At 42.0% G+C, this 16150-nt stretch overlaps 1 protein-coding gene across 3 annotated transcripts in view; it reads left to right on the plus strand.

Moving 5' to 3' along the window:
* Positions 1-16150, plus strand: part of efcab6 (EF-hand calcium binding domain 6) — a 108394-nt gene that overhangs the window by 60283 nt on the left and 31961 nt on the right. For all 3 annotated transcript variants that reach the window (XM_067999787.1, XM_067999788.1, XM_067999789.1), the window contains exons 17-18: positions 6967-7135; positions 10945-11059. In XM_067999787.1, the coding sequence (XP_067855888.1) occupies positions 6967-7135; positions 10945-11059 (284 nt within the window). The remainder of the gene's footprint in view (positions 1-6966; positions 7136-10944; positions 11060-16150) is intronic.

Raw genomic sequence — 16150 nt, forward strand, 5'->3', positions numbered from 1 at the left:
GGTTGGAGAATTTTAGCTGTAAGAAAAGATTGGATAGGCTGGGATTGTTTTCTTTGGAACAAAGGAGGCTGAGGGGAGATTTAATTGAAGTGTATCAAATTATGATGGGACTAGATAGAGTGGATCGGGAGGACCTATTTCCCTTAGCAGAGGGGTCAGTGACCAGGAGGCATAGATTTTAAAGTAATTGGTAGAAGGATTAGAGGGGAACTGAGGAAAAATTTTTTCACCCAGAGGGTGATGACCAACTGAAACCCAGTATTAAGCGAGTGGAAATATGTAGAGAATTTTAGTAAATTCAGAGATTCTATGAAAGCTGACCTTATATTTCATAAACTCCAAAGGACTAAATGTATTTTCTCCACATCTTGTCAATAATAAGCATGTGGAAGTATTAAAATAAATATTGCAGTCAGCTATTAAAGGAAGAGTAAAACCCCCAATATCCCATATTCTCTCACATTACAAAGAGAAAAAGTTCTCTGCTTATAGTTACAGAAAAGTTTCAGTCATCCCTAATTATCCCATTTTATACTGCAGAACTGCTTGATTGAGGCAGCTTCTCAGAGATATTTTGTGTGGACCTCCTGTGCTGCGACATCTTGACCTGCTCCAGGGACAGCTTGAATGGGGACAGTGGATTGTGGTAACTCTCCCCATTTAACACGTCATTGGACCTAAGCTTTATGATATACCTGGAGGAGTGTTGCACAAAATGTCTGCTCCCAGACTGCTCAAGCCAGCAGCTCTATAATACAAAACATGGTATTGAGGAATGACTAAGAGACCCCACTAAATATAAACATGATTTACAATTTTAGAAAAATTCAGTAGAATAAACTTTCACTTTAAATGTGGGTGTTACAGACTGATCACAGTAAAAGTAGCTATTATATAAGTGATCCTAACTGAAATGGCAATTTTAAGAGGATTTTAAAAAAAAGAGATGACCCACGTGGTCAATGACCTTTTGGCCAAAGTGGGGGGTCAAACAAGGAAACTAATCAATGTAGTCGAATGTATCTCCAAAACCACACAGGTTTTTAAAAATCTATTTGAAACTTTAACTCCTAGATTTCAATGGAATCTGTGTGGCAAATTCAGGGAATTCTGAGGAACCCGTATAAATTCCGCATCTGTGAATTTTCATGGAGTCTGCTTATGAATGATTCTGATGGTTAAATGCTCACATTGACTGCCTCGATTATCTTCTGAAAATGCCCTCTTGACAGTATGAAACAATGCAATGGTTTTTATGGTGAAAGACTTGTTATATTGGATTACGTGATAGGAAAGACCAATGGTACAAGAAATGTTATTTCTTGGTAATTAACTGCAGATTATTACTTCATTATCTTTTTGTGTTAATATTTTGGCACATGAGACACCGAGCTCTGAGTTGATATCTCCACTGAAGGATCATAATGGCACACAATCAACAAAATCAGAGTAGACCTGCATAAAATCAAAAATGTACTTATTTTAATCAGTAACAGTTTCCAAGGAATGATTTCAAAGCTGTGAGCACAAGAGACTCCACACTTGATGTTTGCCACCTAACTGTGTAGATTTGGTAACTAGGATGGTCCGAGACATGGTCCATGTCACATCCAGGTGTTCAGGTAATCCCTTTATTAGATTCCAGCTTGTAACACTCTCTCAGGTATCAGTTATTCTACATATAAACCATCTGAACTCCTCAGTTAGATCCCAGACTGTAACTCAGACCCTTGTATCCATTATTCTATATATAAATTATCTAAATTCCTTTCAATTACTGACACTCTGTCACTCTTGGGTAACTTATTGATTCACTGATTTTATTTTTTCCCCTCACCAATTTTTCTCCTCCAATTTTCTTTGTTCCCACCCCCTTCCCCCTCTCTTTACTGTTTAATGGTACTTTTGTTATCTCTTGAGGCAAGCACCACTTCTAGCTGAGGTCAGGTAGGTGACTTTTTCGCAAGCCTCTGCCAATGTTACTGTCTGACCCAGTTACAAGGTGTGTGACAGCATACAGAATGCGATGACACTGTGATTTAACTTTTTATTTTCTAATTTTTTTTTCTGTTATGCTCATCAGGGTATGAGATGTCGGCACTGGGAAAGATAGATTTTCCTATTTCAGGCACCCAGTGTCAGCATCAAATGTTCTCCCAGGTGAGAGATAGGGAAATGAAGTAAACAATGTGGAGGATAGTAACAGACTTCGGGAGGACATAGATAGACTGGTGAAATGGACAGACACGTGGCAGATTAAATTTAATGCGGAGAAGTGTGAAGTGATAACTTTTGGTAGGAAGAATGAAGAGAGGCAATATAAACTAAATGGTATGATTTTAAGGGGGGTACAGGAATGGAGAGACCTGGGAATGTATGTACACAAATCTTTGAAGGTGGCAAGACAAGTTGAGAAGGCTGTTCTGAAATCCTGGGCTTTATTAATAGAGACATAATAGTAAAAAAGCAAGGAGGTTACACTAAACCTTTATAAAACACTGTTTAGGACTCAGCTGGAGTATTGTGTTCAATTCTGGGCACCACACTTTAGGAAGGATGTCAAGGCCTTACAAAGGGTGCAGAAGAGATTTACAAGAATGGTACCAGTGATGACGGACTTCAGTTACGCGGAGAGACAGGAGAAGCTGGGGTTTTTCTCCTTAGGGCAGAGAAGGTTAAGTGAAGATTTGATAGAGGTGTTCAAAATTGTGAATGGTTTTGATAGAGTAAATAAGGAGAAACTGTTTCCAGTGGTAGAAGGGTCAGTAACCAGAGGACACAGATTTAAGGCGTTTGGCAAAAGAACCGAGGCAACATGAGGAAACATACTTTTATTATGATCTGGAATGCACTGCCTGAAAGGGTGGTGAAAGCAGATTCAATAATAACTTTCAAAAGGGAATTGGATAAATACTTGAAGGGGAAAAGATTTAGAGGACAATGGGGAAAGAGCAGTGGAATGGGATTAATTGGATAGCTCTACCAAAGAGCCAGCACAGGCACGATGGGCCAAATGGCCTCCTCCTGTGCCATATCATACGATATTATGATACAGGGAAAAGCTTCTTCCTGCTCTAAACCAACCTCACAAAATGATCCCACTGCAACTATGTGACATTTTCCTTCCTTGTACCAGCAGCCTGCCTAAGATGGCCAGTTTTATTCTGTGAACCCGTGTCCTTTACCAACTGTGAGTTATCTATTTTACAGATTTAGTCTTTAATCAAAAAGGCCGCAAGGTGTTTCGTTCCTAAGTATAATAGCTTTATTAAGAAGGAGGGAGAGGGAAAACAGGTATAATAGCTTTATTAAGAAGGAGGGAGCGAGAAAACAGGGAACTACAAAAAGACCCTCTCTTCACAAAGTAACCCAAAAGCTTGCTTTGGGGATGAACACATAGCCTTTGTTCACAGGGAAAGCTAACATAATACTTTTCCCGAGCTAGGTTAGCAATATTATAGAAAGCTTGTATAAAGCTTTTCTTACACCAGCTTTAGGAACCTCAGGTTTGAAGTCTTTTCTTTCTTAGTACTGGATTAAGAGAGTCTAAACTCATTTCATTTGACAGTGCTGCAGCCAGCAGACAAAAAAGAAAACTTCCACCCATTAAGTTTGGGCTGGATTCAAACCCATGTGTCAGAGCTGAAAGAACAGAATATTAACACAATGTACCACTCTATTCCCCCTTAATTTTTTATTTTGAAATGTTACTTTCCGCTCCCTTTTTGTGGGGAAGTTAGCCTAACATCAGTAGTAGGGAAAATGCTAGAGTCTATTATAAAGGATGTGATAACAGGACACTTTAGAAAATATCAACAGGATTGGACAAAGTCAACATGGATTTATGAAAGGGAAATCTTGTTTGACAAACCTACTGGAGTTTTTTGAGGATGTAACTGGTAGAATAAATAAGGGAGAACCAGTGTATGTGGTTTATTTGGATTTTCAGAAGGCCTTTGATAAAGTCCCACATAAGAGTTTAGTTTGCAAAATTAAAGCGCATGGGATTGGTGGTAATATACTGGCATGGATTGAAAATTGGGTAATAGACAGGAAACAGAGAACAGGAATAAATTAGTCTTTTTCGGGATGGCAGGCAGTGACTAGTGGGGTACCATAGGGATCAGTGCTTGGTCCCCAGCTATTCACAATATATATCAATGATATGGATGAGGGAACCAAATGTAATATTTCCAAGTTTGCTGATGACACAAAACTAGGTGGGATTGTGAGTTGTGAGGAGGATGCAAAGAGGCTTCAAGGCGATTTAGACAAGTTGAGTGAGTGGGCAAATACATGGCAGATGCAGTACAATGTGGATAAATGTGAAGTTATCCACTTCAGAAGGAAAAACAGAAAGGCAGAGTATTACTTAAATAGTGATAGATTGGGTAATGTTGATGTACAAAGGGACCTGGGTGTCCTTGTACACAATCACTGAAAGCAAACATGCAGGTCCAGCAGGCAGTTAGGAAGGCAAATGGTATGTTGGCCTTCATGGCAAGAGGATTTGAGTACAAGAGCAAGGATGTCTCACTGCAGTTATACAGGGCGTTGGTGAGACCACACCTGGAGTATTGTGTGCAGTTTTGGTCTCCTTACCTAAGAAAGGATATACTTGCCATAGATGGAGTGCAGCGAAGGTTCACCAGACTGATTCCTGGGATGGCAGGACTGTCGTATGAGGAGAGATTGGGTCGACTCAGCCTGTATTCACTCGAGTATAGAAGAATGAGAAGGAATCTCATTGAAACATATAAAATTCTGACAGGGCTAGACTGGATGCAGGGAGGATGTTTCCCCTGGCTGGGGAATCTCAGGATTCGGGGTAGGAAATTTAGGACTGAGATGAGGAGAAATTTCTTCACTCAGATGGTGGTGAACCTGTGGAATTTTCTACCACAGAAGTCTGTGGAGGCCAAGTCACTGAATATATTTAAGAAGGAGCTAGATAGATTTCTAGACACAAAAGGCATCAACGGATATGGGGAGAGAGCGGGAATATGGTATTGAGATAGAGGATCAGCCATGATCATGTTGAATGGCGGAGCAGGCTTGAAGGGCCGAATGGGTTACTCCTGCTTCTATTTTCTTTGTTTCTAATAAGTAACAAAGCTGTTAAAATACAAGAGTACAATTGAACATACTGATCAGATGAATACAACCTGACAAAGTTTATTACTGTATAAGGCCTCGAAGTGCACTTTTGAAGATCTTTGGTATCAGTTAAGCTGCCCAGCCTTGCTCTGAGAATGTTCTAATCAATACAAAGGTGTACCCATCTTATATATGTTTTTAGACACATTGGGCTCAATTTTAAAAGGATAGAGGAATGGCAGCGGCGGGGGTTGGGGGGGGGGCGGTCAATGGGCGCGTAGCAAATCCGAATTTTAAAAAAACTTGCCTTTTCCCACGCGATCGCTCATTAATCTTGTTTCCGGGTTTTACGCCCGGCAGCCAGCCTGATTTATAGGCTGGCCGCCGACAGAAGCGGCAACGCCGAGGGTGGTGGAGGGGGAGAAAGAGAGAGACCTCATCGGACGCTGAAACAGAGAGCGGTGGGGGGTGGGCGATCAAAGGTGGGGGGACATCGGATATCGTCGGAGGGGTGAGACGTCGGACATCGGAGCAGGAGGGTGCAGGTGACATCGTTTGAAAGGTAGGTTTATTTTTTTTAACTTTGTGAAATGTTATTTTATTTAATTTATTTAGTTTATTTTTGCCTGATCCAGCCCTTCATGCCTGGTTTCACCAGGTGTGAATCGGAAGCCGTGGGAAAGCTGCCCAGGTAAGTTGAAAATCATTGTAACTACCAACTATGTAACAAATAAAGTACCTTAAGTACCTCAATGAGGTGCATGTGCTTCTTTAAATATCATCCCACCGGCTTTAATTGCCGGCGGGACTTTTGATTCCAGAACCACACAAACACATAGATGCGTCTGTGTGAGACGCAGAAGTCAGCAGGTTGGAGCTGGGTTCCTTACCTGCTTGAAATTTTACCAATTTTCGCTGCCCCCCCACCCCCAATGCACCCAGACTTTCATTTGAAAATTGAGCCCATTAGCTCTGTATGGGCCGTGTGCAAACATCAATAGCTTTCTCTGTCTCTAAGCTATGACTCAGTCTTTAAACATGTGTTATTCACATTACTCAAACCTCCCTTATCAAAGCTGTTCAGGGTCTGTGCGTACAGCGATTCCTCGGATATCTCTGATAACATAATACCTGACATCATTAACCTCCCTTATGGTTAGTTGCCTCCGAGTTATCAAGAACTCTTATCTTTACCCAAACCAGAGATAACTCCCCTTTCCCATCTTATGAACAGGAGATGAGAATGACACGAGATACTCATTACTCAAAAAGACCCTCTCTTCACAAAGTAACCCAAAAGCTTGCTTTGGGGATGAACACATAGCCTTTGTTCACAGGGAAAGCTAACATAATACTTTTCCCGAGCTAGGTTAGCAATATTATAGAAAGCTTGTATAAAGCTTTTCTTACACCAGCTTTAGGAACCTCAGGTTTGAAGTCTTTTCTTTCTTAGTACTGGATTAAGAGAGTCTAAACTCATTTCATTTGACAGTGCTGCAGCCAGCAGACAAAAAAGAAAACTTCCACCCATTAAGTTTGGGCTGGATTCAAACCCATGTGTCAGAGCTGAAAGAACAGAATATTAACACAATGTACCACTCTATTCCCCCTTAATTTTTTATTTTGAAATGTTACTTTCCGCTCCCTTTTTGTGGGGAAGTGTGTGGTCATAGCTTGGCACTACCCACATTGGCATAGCAGAGATTGGGATCCCATCATATGGGGAATAGTTGGTAGCAGCCTTCATTTCCACACTCAGTAGAGCATCAATGGACTGTGGTGCCAACCTCCATTACTCTATATTCTGATGTAGGTCTGTTACTGAGTTGTTTCCACAAGTAAATATGGCAACTGATGTTTACATATCAGGCCGCAAAAAGAAAATGAGGATCTCATATTCGGCAAGATGATGACTGTGAATGAGGTGAAATCAGAGCTGTGGCAACGTATTATATACTGTGACAGTAACATTAGGAAAAGTTTCCTTACCCACAAGAAGCAATCCAATGCTAAAATCAACAAGGAAGGATTCAAGAAGGTGAGAAACTTCATTTATTGTTTATACCAGTAAAGAAATACTTATCTTAATTGATTTAGACTGCAGTATTTTCCTTCTTGGCCTCTAACCTTTACATCAGTTCTATTTTTCTCTGTTTCTGTCTCTTTCACTTGCCCACACGCACACATTAGAGAAGTAAGAAATGTATCACACGTTAGAGATAAGTAATCTTTGTCACAGCATATTATCTTTTTCCATCCCTTTTCTGAGCCAATATCCCTCCATCCCTCCTCTCCTGAAGGCAAGGATGTGGAGATGCCGGTGATGGACTGGGGTTGACAATTGTAAAGAATCTTACAACACCAGGTTATAGTCCAACAATTTTATTTGAAAATCACAAGCTTTTAGAGATTATCTCCTTCGTCAGGTGAGCGTGGGACTCCTTGAACGTTTCGCATTTATAGTCAGAGAACAATACCTGGTGATTACAGATAATCTTTCCAACTGCCCGTTGTCAAGGCAATCAAAGTATTCAGACAGAGAGGTGTTACCTACAGGACCACCGAATATACAAACGGCCAGAACACAAGACAGAGAGAGAGAGGGAGAAACATCCGAAAGGAAGAGAAAGATAGAGAATGACCCGTTGTATTAAAAACAGATAAACTTTATTCGCTGGTGTGGTTACGTGTAGCGTGACATGAACCCAAGATCCCGGTTGAGGCCGTCCTCATGGGTGCGGAACTTGGCTATCAATTTCTGCTTGACGATTTTGCGTTGTCGTGTGTCTCGAAGGCCGCCTTGGAGAACGCTTACCCGAAGATCGGTGGCTGAATGTCCTTGACTGCTGAAGTGTTCCCCGACTGGGAGGGAACCCTCCTGTCTGGCGATTGTTGTGCGGTGTCCGTTCATCCGTTGTCGCAGTGTCTGCATGGTCTCGCCAATGTACCATGTTGCAGGAAAGGATGCCCCGGAGCATGGTACATTGGCGAGACCATGCAGACACTGCGACAACGGATGAACGGACACCGCGCAACAATCGCCAGACAGGAGGGTTCCCTCCCAGTCAGGGAACACTTCAGCAGTCAAGGGCATTCTGCCACCGATCTTCGGGTAAGCGTTCTCCAAGGCGGCCTTCGAGACACACGACAACGCAAAATCGTTGAGCACAAATTGATAGCCAAGTTCCGCACCCATGAGGACGGCCTCAACCGGGATCTTGGGTTCATGTCATGCTACACGTAACCCCACCAGCGAATAAAGGTTATCTGTTTTTAATACAACGGGTCATTCTCTGTCTTCCTCTTCCTTTCGGATGTTTCTCCCTCTCTCTCTCTGTCTTGTGTTCTGGCCATTTGTATATTCAGTGGTCCTGTAGGTAACATCTTTCTGTCTGAACACTTTGATTGCCTTGACAACGGGCAGTTGGAAAGATTATCTGTAATCACCAGGTATTGTTCTCTGACTATAAATGCGAAACGTTCAAGGAGTCCCACCCTCACCTGACGAAGGAGATAATCTCCGAAAGCTTGTGATTTTCAAATAAAATTGTTGGACCACAACCTAGTGTTGTAAGATTCTTTACAATCCTGAAGGCAATGAATCCTTGCTGGGCACAGTTCCAGGGGCATCAGCTACTATACAGTACATTGGCCAAGTGGTCATTATTCATATATGAGCCTAGGAAGTGAATGTTGATGGGGAAATCAACCCTAGGGGATATCACAGCTAAGCCTGATCCTCTCTCCATTTAGTGTCCCGATGTGCACATCCAGCAATGGTCGCTAGATAATGAAGCGGAGCAGAGACCCTGGCTGATTTCCCCTCCCTAACTCAGTGCCAGTTACAGTGCTCTTGCCACTGGCCCTGTGAATATCAACTAACTTGGCACAGCCTGGAGATCAAACATGGGACCCTTCTAGGCTGTATGGCTCATCTACTTACTAGTTGAACTGAATGGTCAGGGGAGCTCATATTTTTATCAGACAAATTATTAATATTAATGTAAGTAATCATATCATACCTATCTGTTTATACCCTCTTCTTTCTAGCTTCTGTATGCACAATGATTGCAAGATCATTGTTAAAGACCATATTAATGGTTGTGTAAATGGGATATGTGGTAACAATTCTGTTTTAATGTGTTTAAAATATTTATACCACTCATGTTAACACCATGGAATAAATCTTCTTTAAGAATGTTTTAAATCATGTGGCTAGCCGTAATGTAACCATGGTGATATCTACTTTGTACCTGTGGTACAAATGGAATACTCTCCAGACAATTATGAATGCCCTTTTTATCTAGCTCCTGAGGAAGTTCTTCTTAATCCATTCCTGAATTAAATCACCCATAAATTGTGTGATCTTAAAAACAATGGCCCTGATCCATCCATTATCCTCATCTTTATAGGTATCATCCTTCATTATATCTACTTTCTTTTAAACATATATTTAGCAGTGGAACTGAAAGCTTCACTTAAGTAATGAAGGTTTTTGCGTTATTTAATAAATCAGTTTGTCCACTGAAGCAAACTTTGTACCCCTCCATTGTGAATATAATTTTGTAACATAATGAAACCTTATGGTGGTACAAACAATACAAAGAGTGTAGTACTTTATCAAAATATGCACTGGCATAGTAATACAGAGCACTGAAGCTACAATATGCTGTGCCATTAAGTAGTAGAATGTGAGTAGGTCCTACTGACTCCTCGCACAGTTTCCCACCTCAGCCATGTTGTGTTGTAGAAGTGTTGAATGAGGGGGAAATGGGGATATCCCTCTGGTTGTTGATAGAGTGCTAATGGCAGAGGCCGAAAAGCTGGTTGTCAGGCTAGCCTATCTGTCAGAGATGCTAGTTGCTATGAGTAAGCAACAGAGAAAGGGGAGAAAATAATAAATCCCTTTTTTAAAAAAACACAGCTTTAGCAACACTTCTCACCATGTATAAAAATTATTTTAAATTGATAGATTGATAGATTTTCCAGAAGAATAAAAGTTTGTTCTGCTTACTGAAGGTTTTGGTACCCTCCACCACAAATATTGATTGTCAAGATGCAGGCTGTGTAGGAATGCACACAATTTTTAATTTTGTTTCCTATTTATAAGTTAGTTAGGGCTAGACTTTTCACCCATTTATAGTCAATTGGAAGAAAATGTAGCCCAATTTTTCCTTAATAAATTTATTCATTTAGAATTTTAAAAATGTCACAGTTAACAATTAAAGTTAGGAAGAGGTTGGATAATGACAGCTAGAACTACTATTTTGTAGTCGATTTTGCTCTCCCATCTCCCAACCCTACTGAGAACTAGACAGTGGCTTGTATTGGGCAGTCCTATCGGAGTGAAATGTCCAAGTCCAAAAGGGAATGAGTATGAATCCCATTTGCAATGGATATTGAAGCTTACTTGTCGCCTTGGCATTTCTTGGCCAGCTGCTAGAGAACCAGCTATGTGGATTAATCAAGCATTCCCTTCCAGAAGGACAAAAATGTGCCATGACTAAACCAGTTTGTTTCCCTCCATCCACAAAAAATCCTCCACATTCTATCAGCCAATTATGGAATGACTAAGAAGGAATCCATAGCCCAGACTGTCCTTTACCCATTACTAATGGAGAGAAAGCATGGTGGTAGCAGGCAGCAGTAGAGAACAAATGGATTGCTATAAATATCCTTATTGTTTGATGGATTTGATTGTCAAGTAATCTTCTTAGTGAATGTTAGTATTTGGAGGATAACCATCTCTGAAGCAATAGTATATGTTATTGTAGCTGGCAGAAATCTGCAGATAATGTCTTTTTAAAATCTGTTTCATAACTTGATGTTGAATCCCTTGGTCTTTAGGTGCTGCAAGATTGTGACATAATCATGGATGAGCATCAGTTTAACATTCTGGCTAATATATTGGGGTTCAATAATCAAGACATGAATTTCCGTGACTTTTCTGAACGGTTTAAAGGTAACCAAAATATTAAGAGTTCATTCACATGGAGATCGCTATGTATCGTAATCAAAACTGGGATTCCAATATTGCAACAGCATTCTCCATATTATTGATAATAATATGGAGAAAGGCTTTTAACTTGTTCAGTCACTTCTATACAACGTTTGATACTGTAGATGCCGTTGCAATATTGGAATCCCAGTTTTGATAATAATATGGTCATTGCTCCTCAGAACATTCCCTGTTCTTCCTCGTCTCCAAATATGCAGACCATGCTCCTCCTTGCATCCCCACTTTACCAAAATCAATATTCATCACATTGCCTCTTCCTGAGTTATTCCTCTTCCAGGACATTAAAACTGTGAAATTCATTACCCTACCCAGTCTTCTCTTCCTACTACTAAGTCTTTTAAACTCAAGTTTGACATTGCCTAACCATTATGTTTTGATTTACCGTGTCCTTTCAACCTTGATGGTGTCCTGAGCTACTTGGCCCTTTAGCTAATTAAAAGAAAGTACGACAACTTGATTACAACTGAAGTAGATAGAGTCCTCCTAAAGGGGCTGTGTCATCTTGGTGTGAAGGATAATGAAGCTAAGTTGTTATTAATACAACAATAAATTTATGTTATATTTATCATGACTTTAACGTAGAAAAATGTCCCAAGGCACTTTACAGAAGCATAATCAAACAAAAATGGACGTTGAGCCAAAGAAGCAGATATTAAGAGGGGTGGCTAAAAGCCTGGTCAAAGAGGTGGATTTTAAGGACGGTCTTAAAGGAGCAGAGGGAGTTGGAAAGGGGGAGAGGCTTAGGAAGGGAATTCCAGAGAGTAGGGCCTAGCCGGCGGATGGCATGGCTGCCAATGGTGGGGTGAAGGGAGTGGGGAATGCACAAGAGGCCAGAGTTGGAGGAATGCAGAGTTCTCAAAGGGTTGTAGGGCTGAAGTTACAATGATGGGAAGAGGTGAGGCCATAAAGGGATTTAAACACGAGGATGAGAATTTTAACTTGAGGCATTGGGAGACCAGGAGCCAATATAGGTCAGTGAGTGCAGTGATGATGGGCGAGCAGGACTTGGTGCAGGATAGGGTACAGGCACCAGAGTTTTGGATGAGATGAAGTTTATGGAGGGTAGAGGAGGGGAGGCCAGCCAGAAGAGCAATGCAATTGTTGACTTTGGAGGTGTCAAAGGCATCAATGAGAGTTTCAGCAGCAAATGGGCCGAGGTAGGGGTGGAGATGGGCAATATTATGCAGGGGGAATAGGCCGGCTTTGTGATGGAGAGGATATGGGGTTCGAAGCTCAGTTTAGGGTTGAATAGAAACCAAGGTTGCAAACATTCTGGCTCAGCCTGAGACAATGGCCAGGAAGGAAGATGGAGTTATGTCAAGGGTATGGAGTTTGTAGCAGGGGACAAATACAATGGTTTTAGTCTTTCCAATGTTTAACTGGAGGAAATTGCAGATCATCTAAGACTGGATGTTAGTCAAGTAGTCTGACAACACTGAAGCAGTGGAGAGGTGGAGCTGGATGTCTTCAGCGTACATGTGGAACCTGACCCCATGTCTGTGAATGATGTCGCCAGGAATCAGTATGTAGATGTGGAAAGGCGTGGACCAAGGATAGATGCTTGAGGACTCGAGGTAACAGTGTTGGGGGCAGGAAGGGAAGCTATTGCTGGAGATCCTCTGACTATGATTGGTTAGGTAAGAGTGGAACCAAGAGAGGGCAGTGCCACCGAGCTGGATAATGGAGGAGTGATGTTTGAGGAGGATGGCGTGGTTGACCATGTTAAAGGGTGCCAAGAGGATGAGAGCAGTAATGCATCATATCACAGTCACAGAGAATGTTGTTTGTGACCTTGGGATACTGCCATTTTGATGCTGTGGTTGGGGCTGAAACTTGATTGGAGAGATTCAAACAGTAGTTTTGGGAGTGATAGGCATGGATTTAGAAAATGACAGTGAAGACTTTGGAGAAGAACAGGAGATGAGGCTCCTCTGCAAGGGCAGAGGAGTTGAGGGTTAGCTTTTTGAGGAGGTTGGTGAAGAATGCAGTTTTTAAAGGGACAGTGCCTGAGGAGAAGTAACCATTTACAATGTCAGCTAGCATGTAGGCCAGGAAGGCAAGTTGGATGGTCACCTGTTTAGCGGGATGGGGTCAAGGGATCAGGAGGTGGGTCAGGGACAATATGGCATCAGGGAAGGCATGGAGGAGATCGGAGAGAGGGGTTCAGGGCTAGGGCGTGGATGGCCTGAGAGGAGATTTGGCTTAGAACAAAGGAACAGGAGTAGACTTTTCAGCTCCTCGAGCCTGTTTTGCCATTCAATTAGATCATGGCTGATCTGTACCTCAGCACCATTTACCTGCCTTGGTTCCATATTCCTTAATACCCTTACCATACAAAAATCTATCAATCTCTGTTTTGAAATTTTCAATTGACCTAGCCTCAACAGCTTTTTGGGGGATGTTTCTAAATTTCTACTATCCTTTGTTGAAGAAATGCTTTCAACATCACCCTTGAACGGCCTAGCTCTATTTTTAAGGTTGTGCCTCCTTGTTCTGGACTTCCTCACCAAAGGAAATAGTTTATCTCTATCTACCCTATCAAATCCTTTAATCATCTTAAACACTTCCATAAGGTATCCCCTTAATCTTCTATACTCAAGGGACTACAAGTCTAGCCTAAGCAACCTGTCCTCATAATTTAACCCTTTTAGCCCCAGTATCATTCTGGTGAATCCATGCTGTATCCCCTCCAAGGCCAATGTATCCTACCTGAGGTGCGGTGCTCAGAACGCAGTACTCTGAGCACCGCAGTCAAACCAAAGCTTTATACAACTGTAGCATAACTTCCACCCCTTTGTATTTCAGCCCCCTTGAGATAAAGGCTAACATTCCAGTAGCCTTTTAAATTCTTTTTTGTACCTGTCCACTAGCTTTTAGTGATTTCTATACATGGACTCATAAATCTCTCTGCACCTCCACAGTTCCTAGCTTCTCAACATTCGAACGTACGAACATACGAATTAAGAGCAGGAGTAGGCCATTCGACCCCTTGAGCCTGTTCTGCCATTTGATAAGATCATGGATGATCTGATTGTGACCTCAATTCTACTTTCCCGTCTACCTACCATAACCTTTGACTCCCTTGTTAATCACAAATCTATCTAACTCAGCCTTAAAAATATTCAATGACCCTGCTTCCACTGCTCTCTGGGGAAGGGAGTTCCACAGACCCACAACCCTCCAGGAGAAAAAATTTCTCCTCATCTCTGTCTTAAATGGGAGACCCCTTATTTTTAAACTGTGGCCCCTAGTTCTAGTCTCTCCCATAAGGGGAAACATCCCCTCAGCATCTACCTCTTCAAGTCCCCTCAAGATCTTATATGTTTCAATAAGATCACCTCTCATTCTTCTAAACTCTGGTGTATACAGGCCCAACTTGCCCAACCTTTCCTCATAAGATAACCCCCTCATCCTAGAAATCAGTCGAGGGAACCTTCTCTGAACCGCCTCCAAAGCAATTATGTCCTTTCTTACATAAGGCGACCAAAACCTCACACGGTATTCTAGATGCCAATGCCCTGTACAACTGTAGCAAAACATCTCTACTTTTATATTCCATTCCCCTTGCAATAATTCAGAAAATACTCTGATCTATCTTTCTTAAGTCCAAAGTGGATGACTTCACACTTCCCCATATTGAATTCCACCTGCTACAGGTTTGCCTCCTCACTTAATATATCATTGTCCGTTTGCAACTTTCTGCTTCCATCTGCACTACTTACCATGCTACTTACTTAACGTTGTGTCGACAGCAAATTGGATATATGACTCTCTATTCCTTCATCTAAGTCATTGGTAAATATAGTGAAAAGCTGAGGCCCCATACAGATCCCTGAGGGACACCATTCATCACATCCTGCCAATTGGAGTACATACCCATTATCCCTACTCTCTGCCTCCTACCTCCAAACCAAATCCCTACCCATGTCAATAGGTTGCCTTCAATTTCATGCACTTTCATTTTTGCTAACAGTCTCTTGGGTGGAACCTTATCGAATGCCTTCTGGAAGTCAATATAAATAACATCCATAGACACTCCCTTATCTACCACGTTTGTAACTGCCTCAAAAAATTCAACTTGGCTAGTTGGTTTGGTGGGTAAATAAGAAGCAGCAGCAGAGGTAGCTAAGTGGATGGCAGCTAAATCTTGGTGACAAAAAAGTCCGTGACTCCTCATACTTGTTATTAGAGGTGAGGGGAGATGGTTTAGCAGATGGTTGGTATTGTAGAAAAGAAGCCAGTAATTATCTTTTCTCTCCAGGATAATCCTGGCATAGTATGGTTTTGGCAAAGGAGAGTGAGATCAAGTAGAGTTGATGTGGTCCAGCAGATCTAGTGATGCACTCAAATCTGCATCCCTTGGGCTTGATGGCATGAAGATGGGGACCGTACCAGGAAGAACAACTGAGATGGCAGACTGTGATTTTGCTAGGAACAGGGTGGAAGTGAAGGAGTGGTTGTACAAATTGACACCTCCATGGTGAATGTAGGGCCAAAGGTTAGGCAGTTGGGAGTTTGAAAGTTCTACTTGGGGAAGAGTTTTTTTTCTAGAAGTGGTGAGGGATATAAGATAGTGGTCAGAGATGGCCTCATCAGTGATCAAAACTACAGAGTAGAGAGACGATGGGAAATGATAAAAAGTGGGTGGCTGTGAATATGGATAGGAGGGTTTATATTTTTTTTTATTTGTTCATGGGATGTGGGCGTCGCTGGCAAGGCCAGCATTTATTGCCCATCCCTAATTGCCCTTGAGAAGTTGGTGGTGAGCCACCTTCTTGAACCGCTGCAGTCCGTGTGGTGAAGGTTCTCCCACAGTGCTGTTAGGAAGGGAGTTCCAGGATTTTGACCCAGCGACGATGAAGGAACGGTGATATATTTCCAAGTCGGAATGGTGTGTGACTTGGAGGGGAACGTGCAGGTGGTGGTGTTCCCATGACCCTGCTGCTCTTGTCCTTCTAGGTGGTAGAAGTCGTGGGTTTGGGAGGTGCTGCCGAAGAAGCCTTGGCAAGTTACTGCAGTGCATCCTGTGGATGG

The sequence above is a fragment of the Heptranchias perlo genome, chromosome 18, assembly GCF_035084215.1.
Source record: "Heptranchias perlo isolate sHepPer1 chromosome 18, sHepPer1.hap1, whole genome shotgun sequence".
Lineage (NCBI taxonomy): Eukaryota > Metazoa > Chordata > Chondrichthyes > Hexanchiformes > Hexanchidae > Heptranchias > Heptranchias perlo.